Raw genomic sequence first — 16,607 nt, 5'->3', positions numbered from 1 at the left:
TTCCTCTGGGAGAAGAAGTAGAATGTCACGGACAAAATGTTTTCCGCTGACTTCTCCTTGACAGTGGCCCAAATCTGCTAACGAAACGGATTGAAAATGCGTTGAATCGTGTTGTCAAAGAGACCCAAATCCAACCCGCTGTGAGGAGNTTGGGCTTTTGGCTCACTATGAGGGTGAGTTAATGTGTCTCATAATGAGAGAGTTAGTGTGTGTCTAGGTTCATTGTATCTAGGAATATATAAGTAGTGGGGTTTGGCTAAGGTCAAAACACACAAGAGGGAGTGTGTATGTGAGTTGTAATTCTTATTTCTAAATAGTGTAGTACTTAGCTTTTTGATAGAACCTCTGTCTTTTTCTCTTGTGTCATTCCCTTTACATACTTAGTCGTAGGACGTGAATGTCTAAACTAGCAACAGGGACAAAGGCTTGCCCATCTTCGAGCAGGAAGGCATGCGCCGCACGGGCTTTGCGAACAGAAACGCTAAGGCCGTGACAATTGGTATCAGAGACAGTTCGAGAAGGAACCATGTCTTCGTCGGAAGCTGCCGTCGTTGACGTTGTGCCTGAGCCCAGGGCGACCAAGCGCGGCAAGAGCAAGGAGCCTCGGACTCTGGCGAGAGAGTCCGTCTTGCTTGATGACCGCGTAGGCGTGCTGGAGGACTTTGCTGCGAGCGCGGAGGAGCGCTACTCCGACCTATCCCAATATATGGGGATGTTGGAGGAGAGGTTTTATTTGATGGAGATGGATATTGTTGCAGCTATGGCAACATTCCTCCATCGTCTGGAGCAGTTCAAAGTGAACCTTGCCCGTCGCAACGACGAGCGGGATGTGCGAGATGTGCTGCTTCAGGACCGGTGCCCAGGTCAAAAGAGGTCGAGGACCTTAAGACGAGGGAGGCACTACCTGAGCGAACCGAGGGCGATCGAGGTGAACCACCAAAAGCAAGCGAGGCCAAAGGTGGGGGAGATTGCCGTGATACAGAGGACGTAAAAAGACGCAACGAGAGTTCAACCCTTACTGCCCTGCAGCTTTACAAGGAGGTGAAGCACCGGAAGGCTAAGGACCTCACGGAGGAGGGCCTGAGTAGCAGTGAGACTGTCAAGTCTCATGCGGCGTTGAAACGGATAGCGTCCAAGCAAAGTGCAAGTCATTCTGCCAAGGAGCCTACGAGGACCAAAAGGTGTTCTGCAGCTTGGCAGAGTACGCGTGCGTGTTGCGGAGGACATGCACACTCGAGGTGTTCTGCGGGTTGGCAGAGTGTTCGTGCGTGTCGCCGAGGACATGCACATCCGGCGAATTCTTCGCACAGCAGGCTCGCTGGTGCACTTGCTCAGAGGGGTAAAACACTAGGTGATGGTGCGGGGACAGATGCTGACATTGGGAGCAAGGCACGGGGCCGATCGCGCGCGAAGGCACGACAGACCGCGAGGAAGGCTATTGATCGGGAGCGACTCGGCGCGCGACGAGGGCGTCTGCGCGTTAGGTGGGGGAGAATGTCACGGACAAAATGTTTCCCGCTGACTTCTCCTTGACAGTGGCCCAAATCTGCTAGCAAAACGGGTTGAAAATGGGTTGAATCGGGTTGTCAAAGAGACCCAAACCCAACCCGCTGTGGGAAGACGAAGGGTTTTGTAACCTCTCCCATCAATGATGAAAACTCAAGGGTTATGAAACTCTCATGAGTTATTGGGTGATTTTTGGACTTATGGCTCATTATGAGGATGGGTTAATGTGTCTCATAATGAGAGAGTTAGTGTGTGTCTAGGTTCATTATATCTAGAAACATATAAGTAGTGGGGTTTGGCTAAGGTTAAAACATACAAGAGGGAGTGTGCATGTGAGTTGTAATTCTCATTTTCTAAGTAGTGTAGTACTTAGCTTTTTGAGAAAATCTCTGCCTTTTTCTCTTGTGTCATTCCCTTTGCATACTTAGTCATAGGACGCGAAGGTCCGGACTAGCAACAGGGATGAAGGCTTATCCATCTTTGAGCAGGAAGGCGGACGCCGCACTGGCTTTGCTACCAGAAACGCTAAGGCCGTGACAAGAAGCTCCAAATTGAAGCTTATGCTTTTCGGGTGCAAAATTCCATCGCCTAAGCTTATGCTTAGGCTTTTGATCACTCAAGAGGCCCATGTCCCGCGTTAAAGTTTAAATCACAAGACAAATAATAATCTCCAACATTATTCGCATAAAGAGACATCAAAATAACTTCAGATGAGAAAAAATAAAACTCAAATCTGCAAAAATGCATAAAACATACAGAGATGATGGTGTAGAAGAAACATAAGTGCTATTTCCGTGAAAAGCAGCAGAGTGATAGACCAGCCAAAATTACAAGATTGCGGACGACCGATGACCGACAGATTTTCAGCTTTATTAGTTTTACCCACTAAATATACAAACTGCTCATCCAAAATATGAGGAAAAAAGATACCATTGATAATTTTTGCTGTTATATGTCAAATGATTGCGGAATAGCGGAATATAGAAATCGAAGAGAAGAATACATTTCAACGGAACCGAAAGAAATTTTCAAAACAGCCGTGCACGCACTTTACAGCAAACCCCTGCTGCCGAGTCAAATTGATGGGAAGAATTTGTCGAGGTTGAACGGCAGTGAGTAGAATTCCTCACTTCGCGAGTCCGTCTTGAAGGATCTGAATCTGTCCCAGAAATGGTAGCCCCTGTCCCTCCTAACGTCGCTGTCGCCTCTATGCAAGGTGTTGTCGAGGAAATATGCCACAATGCCAGCGACAAACGCTTTCGAGGAGAAGATCACGTTGATGATGTCATTAAACTGGAAGGGCAAAAGAAAACGGAGCCATTCAAATTGAGTCGACAGCCAGAAAAATTGTGTAATTGATCCGCCAAGTCAGGGGCTTCTGACATAATTTTCCAGAAAAAAAAAGAGAAAGAAATGCTTAAATTTGAATTTTACTTTGCATACATACCCATCGCGCACCAGTGTGTACCGGACCATATCCGGCAACAGAAGTGTACTCATTGAAATACTGGGGAACTGATAAGCCCAGAAACACAGAAAATCCCAAGATGAACTTCGTCCGGAAGCTGTTGAGGTTGCAGAACTGCAGGAAGCTGAGACCTACTGAACCTGTTTATGCATAATCATAATAATAATAATTAGTGAACAAAATGTCGTGTGATAGAATCATCATATAGAACAATTTTTTTGGTTGAGAACCTTCCACTCAAGTCTCTGTCGTACATACCGACATAAGCAAAGAGAAGACAATATACAGCGGATATAATTGGAGCTGGAACGGATGCAAACACTGCTCCAAATTTTCCTGCATGAACACGACATAAAAAGATTCTTGGAAAATATGTTCCTCTGTACGTCGAAGTAAAACGTGAAAAGGAAAATCCAAACTCTTCAATCATTCCAGAAGTGAGAATATGTGAGATTTAATCCATTAGAAAAATTCAAGAAGATAAGATTAGCAGAAGATTAAAACCAAGAAAAATAGTAGATTTTGCACAGAGCCTTAGCTTTTATTTTTCATCATGTAACAAAGGGAAATCATCATAAGGTCTCATTAAAATCTAGAGCTTGTCATATGTTCCACACCCTACCCAGTTGTAGAATGTATACTACGAAAACTGAGCAAGGTATATTTCTCGGAAAAGGAACACTTACCAAGAACAGAGAAGAATATCATGAATCCAGCAGCTATCTGTACTACTCTTCGGCTGCCGACACGTGTCAGGCCGAGCAAACCAGCGTTTTCACTGTTGTAGGAACAAAATGATGGTCTCTTAGAAAATGGAAAAAAATAAAATAGGGGCTAAATGTACACATCAAACAAAAGGTAAAGCACTAGTTGTATCCTTAAGAGGACTTACACCGATACCGTGGACCCATTTGCCGTCCCAAATAGCCCATCCAACAAAATACCAATTCCCTATTAGTGATAGGAGATGCTACTAGTTAGTAAAATGGTGAATCACCTACAAGAAAACTATACATTTTGGCTAATTAAATTGGAGTATAGCTATCAAACTCCAATACCTGCCAACCAATACCACGACTGAGAACAGAAGGGGGCAGCGGTGTGGCACTCGAAAACCTTGAAATTGCAATATAAGTTCCAGTGGACTGCATCGTGATGAAAACATTAAAGATCCTACTTTTTGAGTATATTATGCCATGTGGAGAAGAAACAAAAAAGAAGAGGACTGCTGTGGGCATAAATGATCCGACAAGTAGCTCGATAGAAGGTGGCCAAAGAGCAAAATGTACAGGTGTTACCATACCTCCACCAGAGCAACAAATGAAGCAGCCATCATTGCAAAAGCCTCACCAGCATTAAATGTTGGAGCTCCCCATTGGAAAGGATAAGGGACACTTATCCTACAATAAAATAAAATAAAATAAGCAATAATACCATCAAGGCCGCGTCATGGCCAAACTATAAATGATGATTACTTTTATAGTCTAATTCCATAAGTAACTTTATCTTCAATTTTTATATCGTAAATGAATTTTGAGCCAAGTACTGATTGTTTACTAGAAATAGAGTAGTTATCATAAACTTGAAATTTACCAAGGAGCTGCTCCAACAAGCCCAGATTTGTCGGTACGACAATGAAGTTGAGTTTTTGGACGATCATGCCTGTATGTCCCACCCACTGTGAGAAAGAAAGCAAAAAGCCATACGATTGCAACCGAGACAATGACCGCAAAACGGTTTAAGATAGGCCTTGTCAGACGTACTGCATGAGGTATAAACTGCAAAATTCGAAAAATTAAAGAGAAGGCCTATTAAAGAATGATCTGCTAACTTGGTGAATTGATTCAGAAGAACAAAATGAAGATGTGACACCCAAGGTGGTGATCCCAACAAAATTCACTGTTTCTTTTAGTTGTCCAAACAGGAAGGTTGATTGTTTATAGTACCTCGGCGAATAAGACCAGTAGTATTATCTCTGGAAGCCCAATCTCGATACACTTCGCAACCTGATTATCCATTTCAGAATCCATTAGCTATCACAAAATATAGAGAAAGGCCGTCCAGGCACTGAACACCCCAGATATAGAAAAATCTCATTCCAGCACTAGCTAGGAGGTGAGATATAATGAGATCGACATAAATAATGGAATACTAGAAACTTTTATATATAAAATGTTGTTAAGATAACATACCACAGGGAATCCAAGCTCATACAGCCCAAACCCAACCAACGCAACCAGAGGAGCAACTGACAATGGACTCAGAATTCTGCAGTAAACGGAAAAACAAAAATACACTCAGCAAATTTGAAGCCACACGCATGAAGCAAAACCACAAAAGGAGAAGGACACGCTCTTTCGTTTGCCAGTAAACAAGGCAAAACGAACCTTGTGACAATGCGCCATAGTCCGCTAAAACCCACGATTATCTGAAGAGTTGAAGCAACAATAAGGGCACCTTGGGTGCCACGTATGACGCGGCGGAATCTCTGTAGGAAATTGTAAAGTAAAACTTTGAAAAATCTGGAACTAGTAACAATTGTGCAACAAAGTTACAAGACAAAGCATATTGGCGACCTCATGAGGATCTGCAATATTATTGTAACGACCGGCCAAGATGATGGAGATAGTGGGCGCAACAAAGCTGTATGATCCTCCAACGACAGCAGGTAATCGGGTTCCAAAGAAGGTTTGCAGTAAAGTGTTTATGCCAGCCACAAAAAGCACAGTTTGGATCACCTTAGCTTTATCTTCCTAGAAAATAAAGGTGAAAATGCTAACATCTGAGAGCTCAGGCAAAAAAGCAGGAAAGAAAAGTAACCAAGAAACTGCAGTAGCTGAAAGAATTGCAGATATTAGCAGAAAATTCTAAAAAAAAGGTAGTAAAAATGTTTAAAAAAAAAAGAAAAGAAAAGGAACGATTATACTATGTAAGTCGCTCTCATCTTACGTTATTGCCACCCATTTGAGGAACAAGAGCAGTAGGAATGATGACAGTGGTGCCGAGCATAACCAGGTAGTGCTGGAAACCAAGAAGGATGGCTTCGGCTGCATCAAAAAAATTTCGCAATGAACTATTAGTGCTAGATAAATATCTTAATCAAGATCAAAATAATAAAATTAAGCAGTGGAGAAAATTCTACATGAGAATTTCGCGGCAAACACCAAGCAGAAGGGACAATGAACTGAGATTAGAAGACGCAGAAATACAAAAAGAAAATTTGTATTCTTCAAAGGATAAACGGAAAGAACAGTTCACGAACGAACATTACAATTCTACATACACAGAGATTTCGACTCGAAACAGAAAACACACTCCAACTACTTTTCGAGTGATTCAGCACTGCCTTTTTTGCACCCATTGCAGACGGGTGCCGTAGATTATCATGAGAAATGAATAAGAACTAAGGTTCCATCTGCATGCATGGACATATTGTTCCATAAATCTCTTTTGTTTTTCTTAGAACAAAATAAAGTAACTCAGACCTTGCAACAAACAACTAAAATTGAACTTGTACACCGTGATTTCCGACGAACCCCCGACTCGAAGAACTACATTCACCCAGCCAAATCAAGAGGATAAACAAATTGCCAAAGAAGAGAGACTAGTATATGGGTCCAGTAAGTCATTTTTTTGGGAATAAGATAAATCATGTCGCGGCTGTCAGGACCTTGGAAAGGACTGAAAGAACAATTCTCATTGCAGGCATTCAAAATGGCCCTAAAGATTCCAAGAACCAAATTATGAAGATGAATTGGCAGATGCTGGAGACTGATAAAGTGATAAGATCTTACCAGTAATTGCAGGAAGAGAAAAAGAAAAGCATGGTTTAGTAACAAAAAAAGAAAAAAAAAGAGAAAAAAGAAAAAAGAAAAAAGAAACTCACGCCAGGGAGGAGGGCTGGTGATGCAGTAAGACACATAGGGCAGCTGGTCCCTCACCGGGTGAGGCTGCAGTTCGTCCTGCTTCGGCGCCGCCGCCGCACCGCCGCCTGCCATTCCCCTCCCTTGATCAAGAACTGTACTCCCAAATTCTCCCCACAAAAATAAGAAAATAAAATGCCCCTCCAAAATCCCCTTAAAAAACTCCCACTCCCCTCACACCCGCTCTGTGAATACTATATGCTGATGATGAGAGAGAAAGGAGAATGGTACCCTGCGCATGTTCAAAAGAAAGAGTCCCACACAATTTGTAAATAAAAAGAAAAATTAATAATAATAATAATAATAATAACAAAAGAAAACAAAAGAAGGAATAAAAAGGGGAGGGGAGCCCCCACCAAAACTCAAGAGGAGGAAGGAAAGTATCTACTGAACCTCCACCCTTTTTTCCTCTTTGTTGTTTTTTCTGAAAGTGGCTTTGGTTTTGGAGGAGGCAACGCCAGTAAATTGCGCCATCAGTCCCTACACTTTTAACAACGTTTCATTTCAGTCCTTTCAGTTTTTTTTTTATGTTCAACACTTTAAGAAGACTCTGAATTTTTTAAAGAAAAGTAATGATACCAGCGAGCTTGTTGGGGACAACCCCATTCGTGGGCATAGAAATAATTCAGTATAAATTTTAGAAAAAACTTTAGATATCATCCTATAATTTCACAAAAGTTATTTTTATTTTTTTTTATACTAAACTATGGTACAAAATTGTAAAATGTAAAGGATTGTTATAAACTGTGATATTATATTATTTTGTGCTTTGAAAAATAAAATATTATTATTATACTATTTTGTTTAACAATAAATCCTTCCAGTGTAATAAAATTAAATATAGAGTTTAATTTATAAAAAACGTGAGATGCTAAAACAAGGGAGCAAACTTCTTAAGTTTACACAAGGATAAATTATGTAAAGTGGGGGGACTAGTAGTACAATGTAGACACCTCACCTAAGAGCCAATAAATTAATTTAATTTAATTTAATTAATTAATTGGGGCGAATCAAGAATGTAATAAAGAGGGGGCGGGGGAAGTATCGGCCAACAATAAGTTGTGATTATTATAATCATTACTGCCTTTTACTCCTCGCACTCACTCGTTTCCTTTTCATTCACTTTTGCTCCCTTTATTATTATTATTATTATTAGTTTTTTAGCCTCCTCTCTGGTGGTGGTTCATAAATTATTGTTATTGAAGTTGTTTGCATTGTACACTTTGAAAAGCAAGTCAAGAAAAAGAAACAACGTGGTCGGTAGTCAGTAGCTTGCACTGCGAGCAATTATCCGCGCTGGCGACGCGTCAGCCCCCGCCGCCGCCGGCTCGGCTCGGCTCGGCTCGGCTAAGCTGGTTTAGATTCCACAATCTTTTCAATTTAGACTGGGGCTTTTTTTTGCATTTGATCCCTTCAAAAAAAAAAAAAAAATACAAAAGCTCCATCAAATTTATAATTATAATTTTTGTTTTATTTTTACCACTCAAACGCCATATCAGCGCCACGCAAGCTGGCTGAGAAAGGGTCTTAAGTTGAACACGGTGAATTATTCACCGTATTTTGAACACGGTGAATGGTTTACCGTGTTCTATACTTATATTCCCGTTTATCGTGTTTAAATACAATGAATGAATTACCATATTCAATTTATTTCAGCACCTCCGTCGTTACTCGCGTGACACTTACGAGGTGCCTACGTAGCAGGGATAGAGCCAAAATTATAATTATAAATTTGGTGGGATTATTTATGAAAATAATTTTTTTTGAGGGGACCAAATGCAAAAAAAGCCCTTTAGGCTGTCTTTGATTGGCTGTAAAATATACCGAAAATTACTTTTTGTGACTTACAAATTACTTTTTATGTGTTTGTTTAGTGGTAAAAAAAAATTGAAACAACTAATTTTATAGATTTGAAAAAAATAGAGTGTTTTAGGAAAATAAATACTTACGCTGCATAAAATTATTTTCAGTTTTTTCTATTGAACGGAATAAATGTAATTTTTTTTTGTCAACCAAACAAATGTTGATGAAAAACTAGTTTACAACAAAAATAAGACATTTTTTTCACCAAAATTATTTTATAAAAACCTATTTTTTTAATTTTACGTACAATCAAACACATGTGCTTACTGGTTGTCAGAAATTTTTTTTTTTTAAGAGATAGATAGCATGCTACCCACTTTGTTTATTTTATTTAAAAATAAACTTAGTTAGAAATATAAATCAACTAGAATTCGAACTTAAAACCTCAGATATCAATCATCAAATTCTTTACCGCTTGCGCGGAGGGTCGGTTGTGAGAAAATGTTAAGACCTATCTGACACTAAGACAGCCTAATATTATCCATCGCAAAGGAATTTGTGAAAAAAGCATATAATAACATTTATTTCAACTTTCCAGCAGGATTATAGACTTTTTAGGACTTTGTTTATAATTATGAAAAAACATGTTATGTACGGTAAAATAGTATAACAGAAAACCTATTTTATTTGGTTTTGTAACAAAATAAAAAATATCACGTTGGATAATATCACGTTGGATATATTGAAGTGCTTCAATTAAATTATTATTTTTATGATTTCACTGAAAGACAGAAGTTTTTTTATATATATATTTTTTTTTTCCAGCTCCCCTTGGCCTAATGGAATTAGATATAGCCTTTAGCACCCAATGAGCCTTTTATATTGTGATCAAATGAGAGTATAATGTACATGACATGTTTTTCTTTACGAACACAAAAAGAATATTTTTCAATCACATTTTTTTATTGCGCGTAACGCAGACTCTATTCTATCCCAAATCCGAAGCCTTAGTAAAACATTTAGTTAAAAAAAATATATTATTTTGCGTTAAATCTGAGGCATAATAAATGTCGCATGCCTACTAAGACAATAAATATGCAAGACTACAGAACCTAACAAATAATCAGACAAAATAATAGTAACAAACAAATTCATTAAATTATACGGTACATAAAAAAAAAAAAAAACAAAAATGAATAAAACATGAGAATAATCTACGAAAACCCACTTAATATTTACCTAATATATAAAGACAAAATAACCAAAAAAAAAAAAAAAAAAAAACAAAAAAAAAAAAAAAAAAAAACTCGAACAACAAACTACGGGCAACATTCACTCGGTTCTGCCTCCGTCTGACAGAATAGTCACAAGATCTAGATAAACAACTATACACCAAATTAATTGGATTAAGCATATAAGTAAATAACAAAATGCTCTGAGGTAAAACTTTCATACAATACTGCAGTTTAAGCAATTGGTTTTTATTTCACAAAATTTCAAAAATTGAGATTCCCAGACTTTTTAAATTGCTATCAAATTGAAAGGTTATAGGATAACAAAGTGCTTTTCTTTCTTAAAAATAGCAAAATTCAAAATTAGCTTTTTAACAAAATACATATTGATATGACCAATATTAGCATACCTAAGTACCGAGAGATATCATAATTTAAAATATTTATTCAGGCACTAATTTACAAAACATATTTTCAAAATTCGAAAAAAAAAATATTAGATGAACCTATCAATCAAAGTCGAAGCTCTTTTCTCAGAAGTGCTAATAACACGGTTAATCCTTCTTTCTCAGAATATTTTTCTATATTACTTTAAAAAACTAACAGATATCCGATCACTTACCTCGAAAATAAATTTTACTGTCGAGAATGCATAAAAAATTAACCATCAGATCCACTACAACAAAAACGGTATATACCGACACTTTCAAATGACGGTACAGATCAAAAAAGTATTGCTGGCTAAATTATCGACATTTTTAAAAAGTGTTGTTATATATGGGGTCACTATATGTAGGATCATTTTGATATTTGGCACAAACTCCTCCAACGACCTGTGACGAAGGGACACGTGACAATCGTAATCCTCTACGATCCCTACAAGATTCTCGCAGCCGAACTTCAGCATTCGAAACCCTACATCGTCGGCTGCGGCGATAGAGGAGGAGAAGGGGAGATTGTGATCAATGCTTCTTTTTTTTTTCCTTTTCTATTTATAATCGGACCGAGTAGGCCGGATAGGATTGGTTGAGAAGAGAAACTTTTTATTTCTAATTGAATTGGGCTTTATATTTAGATTTTAATTAATTTTTTTTAAAAAAAATTAATATAAATAAGACACTTATATAAATATTTTTTTAAAATATGTCTCTGTAACTTAATTTTATTATAATAAGAATCTTGGCCAGGGAAACAAAGATAAATAATATTCCCGACGGTGCACGAAATCCGCCTAACCGATGGATGTCGGTGGACAAAGGGATCGAGAGAAACGTGTGCGCTCGTGCGGAAAAGGACCAAAAAAAAAAAAAAAATGCAGTGCGCACGCGTGCGGAAGAGAGAGCACGAAAAATAGCAACGTAGAGAGGGGTCAAAAATTAATTAGAGTTAAGGAAAAACTTCAAAAAATTCCCCGTAGTTTCATACTTTATTATTTTAGTATTCTATGATTTAAAGTGTATCAAATTAGTATTATGTGATTTTTCACTTTATCACTTTAGTATCCTGTGGTTTAAAGTGTATCAAGTTAGCATCCTGTGGTTTTGCACTTTATTACTTTAATACCCTGTGATTTTAATTTTGTATCAAGTTAGTACCCTGTGATTTTTAAACCAGAGGGTACTAAAGTGATAAAGTGAGAAACCATAGGGTACTAAAATGATAAAATGCAAAACCACAGGGTACTAACTTGATATACTTTAAACCACAGGGAACTAAAGTCATAAAGTGATAAACCACAGGGTACTAACTTGATACATTTTAAACCACATGGTACTAAAGTGAAAAAAAGTGAAACCACAAGGGCAGTTTTTGAAATTTTCCCTAGAGTTAACTTACACAAAATGCAACCAAATCCCTCTACTATTACAAAATACGAAAAGATTCAAATTTCAAACTAAAGAAGCTCAAATAAATAGGAAAAAAACTTCAAATACCACCCTTACGGTTTCACACGTTCTCACTTTAGTATCCTGTGGTTTAAAATGTTTGGTTTTATTTTTATCTTTTTTTATCGATTTCACTAATTTTTTTCGTTAAGTCAGTGACAAAGTTAAAACTAAGGATACTAAAGTGAATATTCGATAAAACTAAGCGGAGTATTTGAAATTTTTTTATATATAATTTAACAAAATATTAACAGAAAAACTGACGAAAAAATAAAAATAAAACCACAGAACACTAACTTGATACACTTTAAACCACACAACACTAAAGTGAAAAAGTGCGAAACCAGAGAAATGGTATTTGAAGTTTACTCAATAAACATCTGGAAGGTAGTATTACATATATATTCTATAAATAATTTGTATTTTTCTGAGCTTGAAGTAGATTCAAAAGAGTAGAAGTTGGATTGTGATTCTTCTAATTCCAACGTTTTTGAATCCATTCGAAGTATTTTTTTTTAAATTTGCAACAAAATTTTATATTTTGAAATTAGATATTGATACAAATATATATTTAATATAGAGTTGAGCTAGAATACTATCGGTAGTAAACGAGCCGTTTTACTACCGATTTGTTTTCGATGATAGAACTTCCAAATTGACGATCGACTCCGTTGAACATGATCTATACCACTTGAAGTGTTTAGAAATCAAATTTCAAATCTTTTCGACATCATTTGCCTAATGATCAAAGGGTTTCAAAATTTGTAATTTTAATGGTCGATAAGAGGCGTTTTTTCGTTTAACGGCGTAAAGATATTCAAATCAATTGAATTTTTGTTAGAAAATTCTTTAAACTATTTAAAACAAGATCTATACTCTTGATCTTGATTACAAGACTCCTATCATCATTTTTTAAAGAGTATTCATTTTCAACCATTTATTTTCTGTTCACTAGATGGATAAAAGAACAATATCGAAAGTGCGTGAAATTTGATTTCTAGGTAGTTTAAATGGTTTAGATCATATTTAACAGAACCGATCGTCAATTTGGAAGCTCTATTATCGAAAATAAATCGGTAGTAAAACAGCTCGTTTACTACCGATAGTATTCTAACTCAACTCTTTAATATATATATATATATATATATTTAATAAAAATATATATACTATATTTTATAAATATAATTATGAACATATTTATCATACCGCGACAAAGTATGGATACATCGCTAGTTATAATCTATAGCAGAATCAAACAAGCTCTGCGGCTTATAACAATAGCGAGCCAGCTCAAGCTTAGGCTCCACAGAGAGTTGTTTGATTTATAAGCTAAACCGAGGGTTAAAAAATTAATACATAGTTAAACATGCTGGATTAAGTTAATTATCCAGGTTAATCATGCTTCATGCGTTAAGTAATAAAATTATATAAGGGTAGACGAGGAGAACTAAAGTCCAAGAATTGCCCAGTACATAATATTAATTTTGAGTTGACCTCTTGGACTATTAATAGCACCGATTCCTTTTAAGGGATAAAAATTTTATGGACATAATCGCCAAACTAATTAGTTTGGGGATTATGCAGATCGGCGCCACGTGGCCGATCCGACGGCCACGGATGGAAAGAAAAAAATACTGTATTTTTAGAGAGAGAGAGAGAAAAAGCAACTGAAAAACGTGGCCGTCAGATCGGCCACGTGACGCCGATCACATAGTCCCCAAACTAATTAATTGTCCATAAAATTTTTGTCCCCTTTTAAGTTGCATATATTTTTTATAATAAAAGATTGATTTGATGTTCGATATGGGTAAACATAGTATAAATTATTTAAATATTTGGAAAACTAAATTTTATATTTTTAAAAATTATTTTTTAACTAAACAATTAGCCGGGAACAATAAATGGTTAAAATTAAATAGCCTTCTAAATTAGGAGATCGGATTCTTTAAATTCTATATCAGAATTGTAGATTTGAATTGATAGGAATTAAGGTTAAATATGGTTTTTGGTAAATTATATATGTGCCAATTCTATGGATCTAATCAGCTAAAACTCTTTGAATCAAGGAGGGGCCCACATGCATTGGGAATCCCCCCTTTTAAACCAACCCCTTTTTTGTCTGAAACAATGAGCCAATTTTTAGGTCATTAAAATCGATAACGATAGCGTTGCTACTATTTTGTTTGCCAAATAAATTCGACCGCTGGGAAACAACAGTTTAGGAGAAGTCTCAACATCCATAAGCAGTAAAAGAAAAGATCCAGATAACAACAAAAAAAAAAAAAAAAGTAAGAGCATTTTGTCATTTGCGATAACAAATAGATAAGATTGCAGTATTAATTAATGACCGACATCTCTATAGCACATTGGAGTGATTAGGATCCGTTTTGACGCGAAAACGAGATCAGACATTAGATTTCGGATGAATTTGGACTGCTAATGGATTTCTGGATGTAGAAACTAGGCGCCCTAAAGTTACTGTAGTAGTCCGAAATACTTTTGAATCTTTATTTCGAATGCCCAAAAGTGCATTCAGAAAATCTGAGCTCATTTTTGAGTTCCCGAATCTGAGCTCGAAAATGAATTGGTGAGTGATGTGAAAGAGACAAGATTTTAGACTCACGAATTGAATTTCGGGCATCCGAAAGTGGGTATTTGGCTGAAATTATATGTATAGGTTGGCTGAGGTGCTTTCTCTCTCTCTTTTTTTTTTTTTCATTTCTTTTCTTTTCTACTGAGAGAGAGAGAGAGAGAGAGGGTGATTTTTGGAGGAGACTGAGGACTGATCTGCGTAATATTTTATGCACATAGTATTTATATAGTTAGTTAATTCGGATTCAGTAAAAATTCAGTACGAATATAATACAACTAAAATTCGTATCCTAATTAATAAATTCGTTAAAAAATATAGCTTAAAAAACAGATTCATCAATTATTCGGATACGCGATTTATATGTATATTATATGTTCATCAATTAGAAGTTCGTAATAAAAAATTCGACTATTAAATTAAACTTTTTTTTTTCTAAATTTATGCTACTAAATTCGTGAATAATTCATGAATAATTTGGCTAGCCCAAAAAATTCACGTTTTATTTTTTTTTTTTGAAAAAAATTCACATACGGTCTGTTGTATTCGGATTTTTAATAATTCGCGAATAATTCACGAATTAACTAACAGAGAGTATTTACAGAGTTGATTATATAAGAGTTTTTGGGTTGGTGTCGTGCTTCTTATTTTTCTTCTCCCACCTCCTTTTGGGATAGCATGCCAAAATTTGGCGGACTAACTCCTATATTCATACTATATTATTTAATATGTGAGATGATTTATTGATATACTTGAGATGGTAGTCGTATTTTGACACCTTCTTGTAGAATATATTGAAACATGCATATTTTTCACTGTTAATATTATATGATATAGCTTTGGAGGCTAGTAGACAGTGGTAGATTGTGTAAGATCATTACTATATATGGGACGCTATGACAGTATTATTTTGTTCTGTTTGATCATCACATTTGGCTACAGTCTGTATGCGATATTGAGTTTGACAATAATACTATACTCTGTTAGGTTAATGCCCTATGAATGCCACTCCGGAGGTTAGATTATGATATACTATTATGGCATGGGCCAGACAGTAGCCTGCGTGGTAGCGGACCACTATTGATAGGTGCTGGACATGAGGCGGCGCAGGTGAGATCTAACTACTGAGTTAGTCATTATGATTGGATATTATTACATTATTTTGTTCACTATTTAGTTGATGTGTGAGATATATGATTTACAATTTTCAGTTGTATTATAGAGATATGATAGCAGTAGGTATTTTCAGCAATTATTCGTATTATTAGCTATTCTATCATACTGCTCAGTTATTTACTATTTCTACCTCTTATAGACCATCGACATTGTTAACCATACTCACTAGACTATTGATTATGGTTCTCACGCCCTTTTTATTATTATTTTTATTTCAGAGCCTTCAACACTAGCGACTGATCGAGAAAAAAGGATTACGGATAGCTACCATCTCCTACCCTTCTTGTGTGCATAGCTGGACCACCTATCATTGTATATAGTAGACTGTACAATATTTTGAGGTTTGGAGTGGTCAAAGATGTTGTAATATTTTGAAGATTGGAGGAGTGATGATTTTATATTTACAGTGTTGCTGTAGTATATAATTGTTATTCTACTCTGATAACTGTTGTTATTAGATTTTAGAAAACTTCTTTAGACAGATTTTACTGACACTTCATATGCATAAGGTGTATCTTGATGCATACGGCGGATCTGTTAACGTAATCCGGACTTCTCTTGTAACTCGGGGCGTGACATCATTAATGACGGATACGAGACTAGTTGGCCTAGTAGCCTTACTTAATTATTGTACTTTGATCATCACAAATAATGATAATTTTAATTACTAATTGCTTCAATTGAGTTTGATTTTAATAGTACTAATCTTTGTAGAACTCAAGTTTGAGGCCACATGGTGAAGATAGAAGAAGATTCAAGAGCTCAAGTTCAAGACAAACTATCTGCACTTCATTGGGTCAATTTGACCAAGTTGATTCTTTTGTTTCTGGCTATATTGTAAAACTAGTAATCTTATGAGTGGAGTTCAAGATGAAGGATATGAAAGGGCAAACAAGAACCAAATTGGTGTAAGTACACTTGATGCAGGGCTGTCAAACGGGCTGGGTGGCCCGTGGGCCGTCCCGACCAGGCACGGCTGCAGGTGGTGCTGGGCCATACCCAGCAGTCTACCTTTGGTTGAAA

General features: G+C 36.5%; 1 protein-coding gene across 1 annotated transcript; it reads right to left on the bottom strand.

Annotated features, from left to right (window-relative positions):
* On the bottom strand, nt 2,276-7,129 carry LOC109720599 (nucleobase-ascorbate transporter 6-like). The gene is made up of 14 exons (XM_020247830.1): nt 6,861-7,129; nt 5,924-6,021; nt 5,551-5,727; nt 5,362-5,462; nt 5,167-5,242; nt 4,921-4,980; nt 4,568-4,752; nt 4,278-4,374; nt 4,033-4,119; nt 3,867-3,925; nt 3,661-3,752; nt 3,233-3,310; nt 2,954-3,114; nt 2,276-2,799 (listed from the first exon to the last, which is right to left on the bottom strand). Exons 1-14 carry the CDS (start codon nt 6,970-6,972, stop codon nt 2,581-2,583), a joined length of 1,602 nt encoding a protein of 533 aa, XP_020103419.1. The 5' UTR covers nt 6,973-7,129; the 3' UTR covers nt 2,276-2,580.

The sequence above is a fragment of the Ananas comosus genome, linkage group 14 (assembly GCF_001540865.1).
Source record: "Ananas comosus cultivar F153 linkage group 14, ASM154086v1, whole genome shotgun sequence".
In the NCBI taxonomy this organism is placed as follows: domain Eukaryota; kingdom Viridiplantae; phylum Streptophyta; class Magnoliopsida; order Poales; family Bromeliaceae; genus Ananas; species Ananas comosus.
Note: the sequence above shows the minus strand (reverse complement) of the source record. Positions and strands in the feature narration are given on the sequence as shown.

Excerpts from the sequence above, each read along its gene's own strand:
- LOC109720599 (XM_020247830.1), bottom strand. The coding sequence starts at position 6,972 with ATGGCAGGCGGCGGTGCGGCGGCGGCGCCGAAGCAGGACGAACTGCAG. Across the intron at positions 5,728-5,923 it reads CTCAAATGGGTGGCAATAAC|GAAGATAAAGCTAAGGTGAT; the intron begins GTAAGATGAGAG and ends TTTATTTTCTAG. Across the intron at positions 4,375-4,567 it reads CTTGTTGGAGCAGCTCCTTG|GATAAGTGTCCCTTATCCTT; the intron begins GTAAATTTCAAG and ends ATTTTATTGTAG.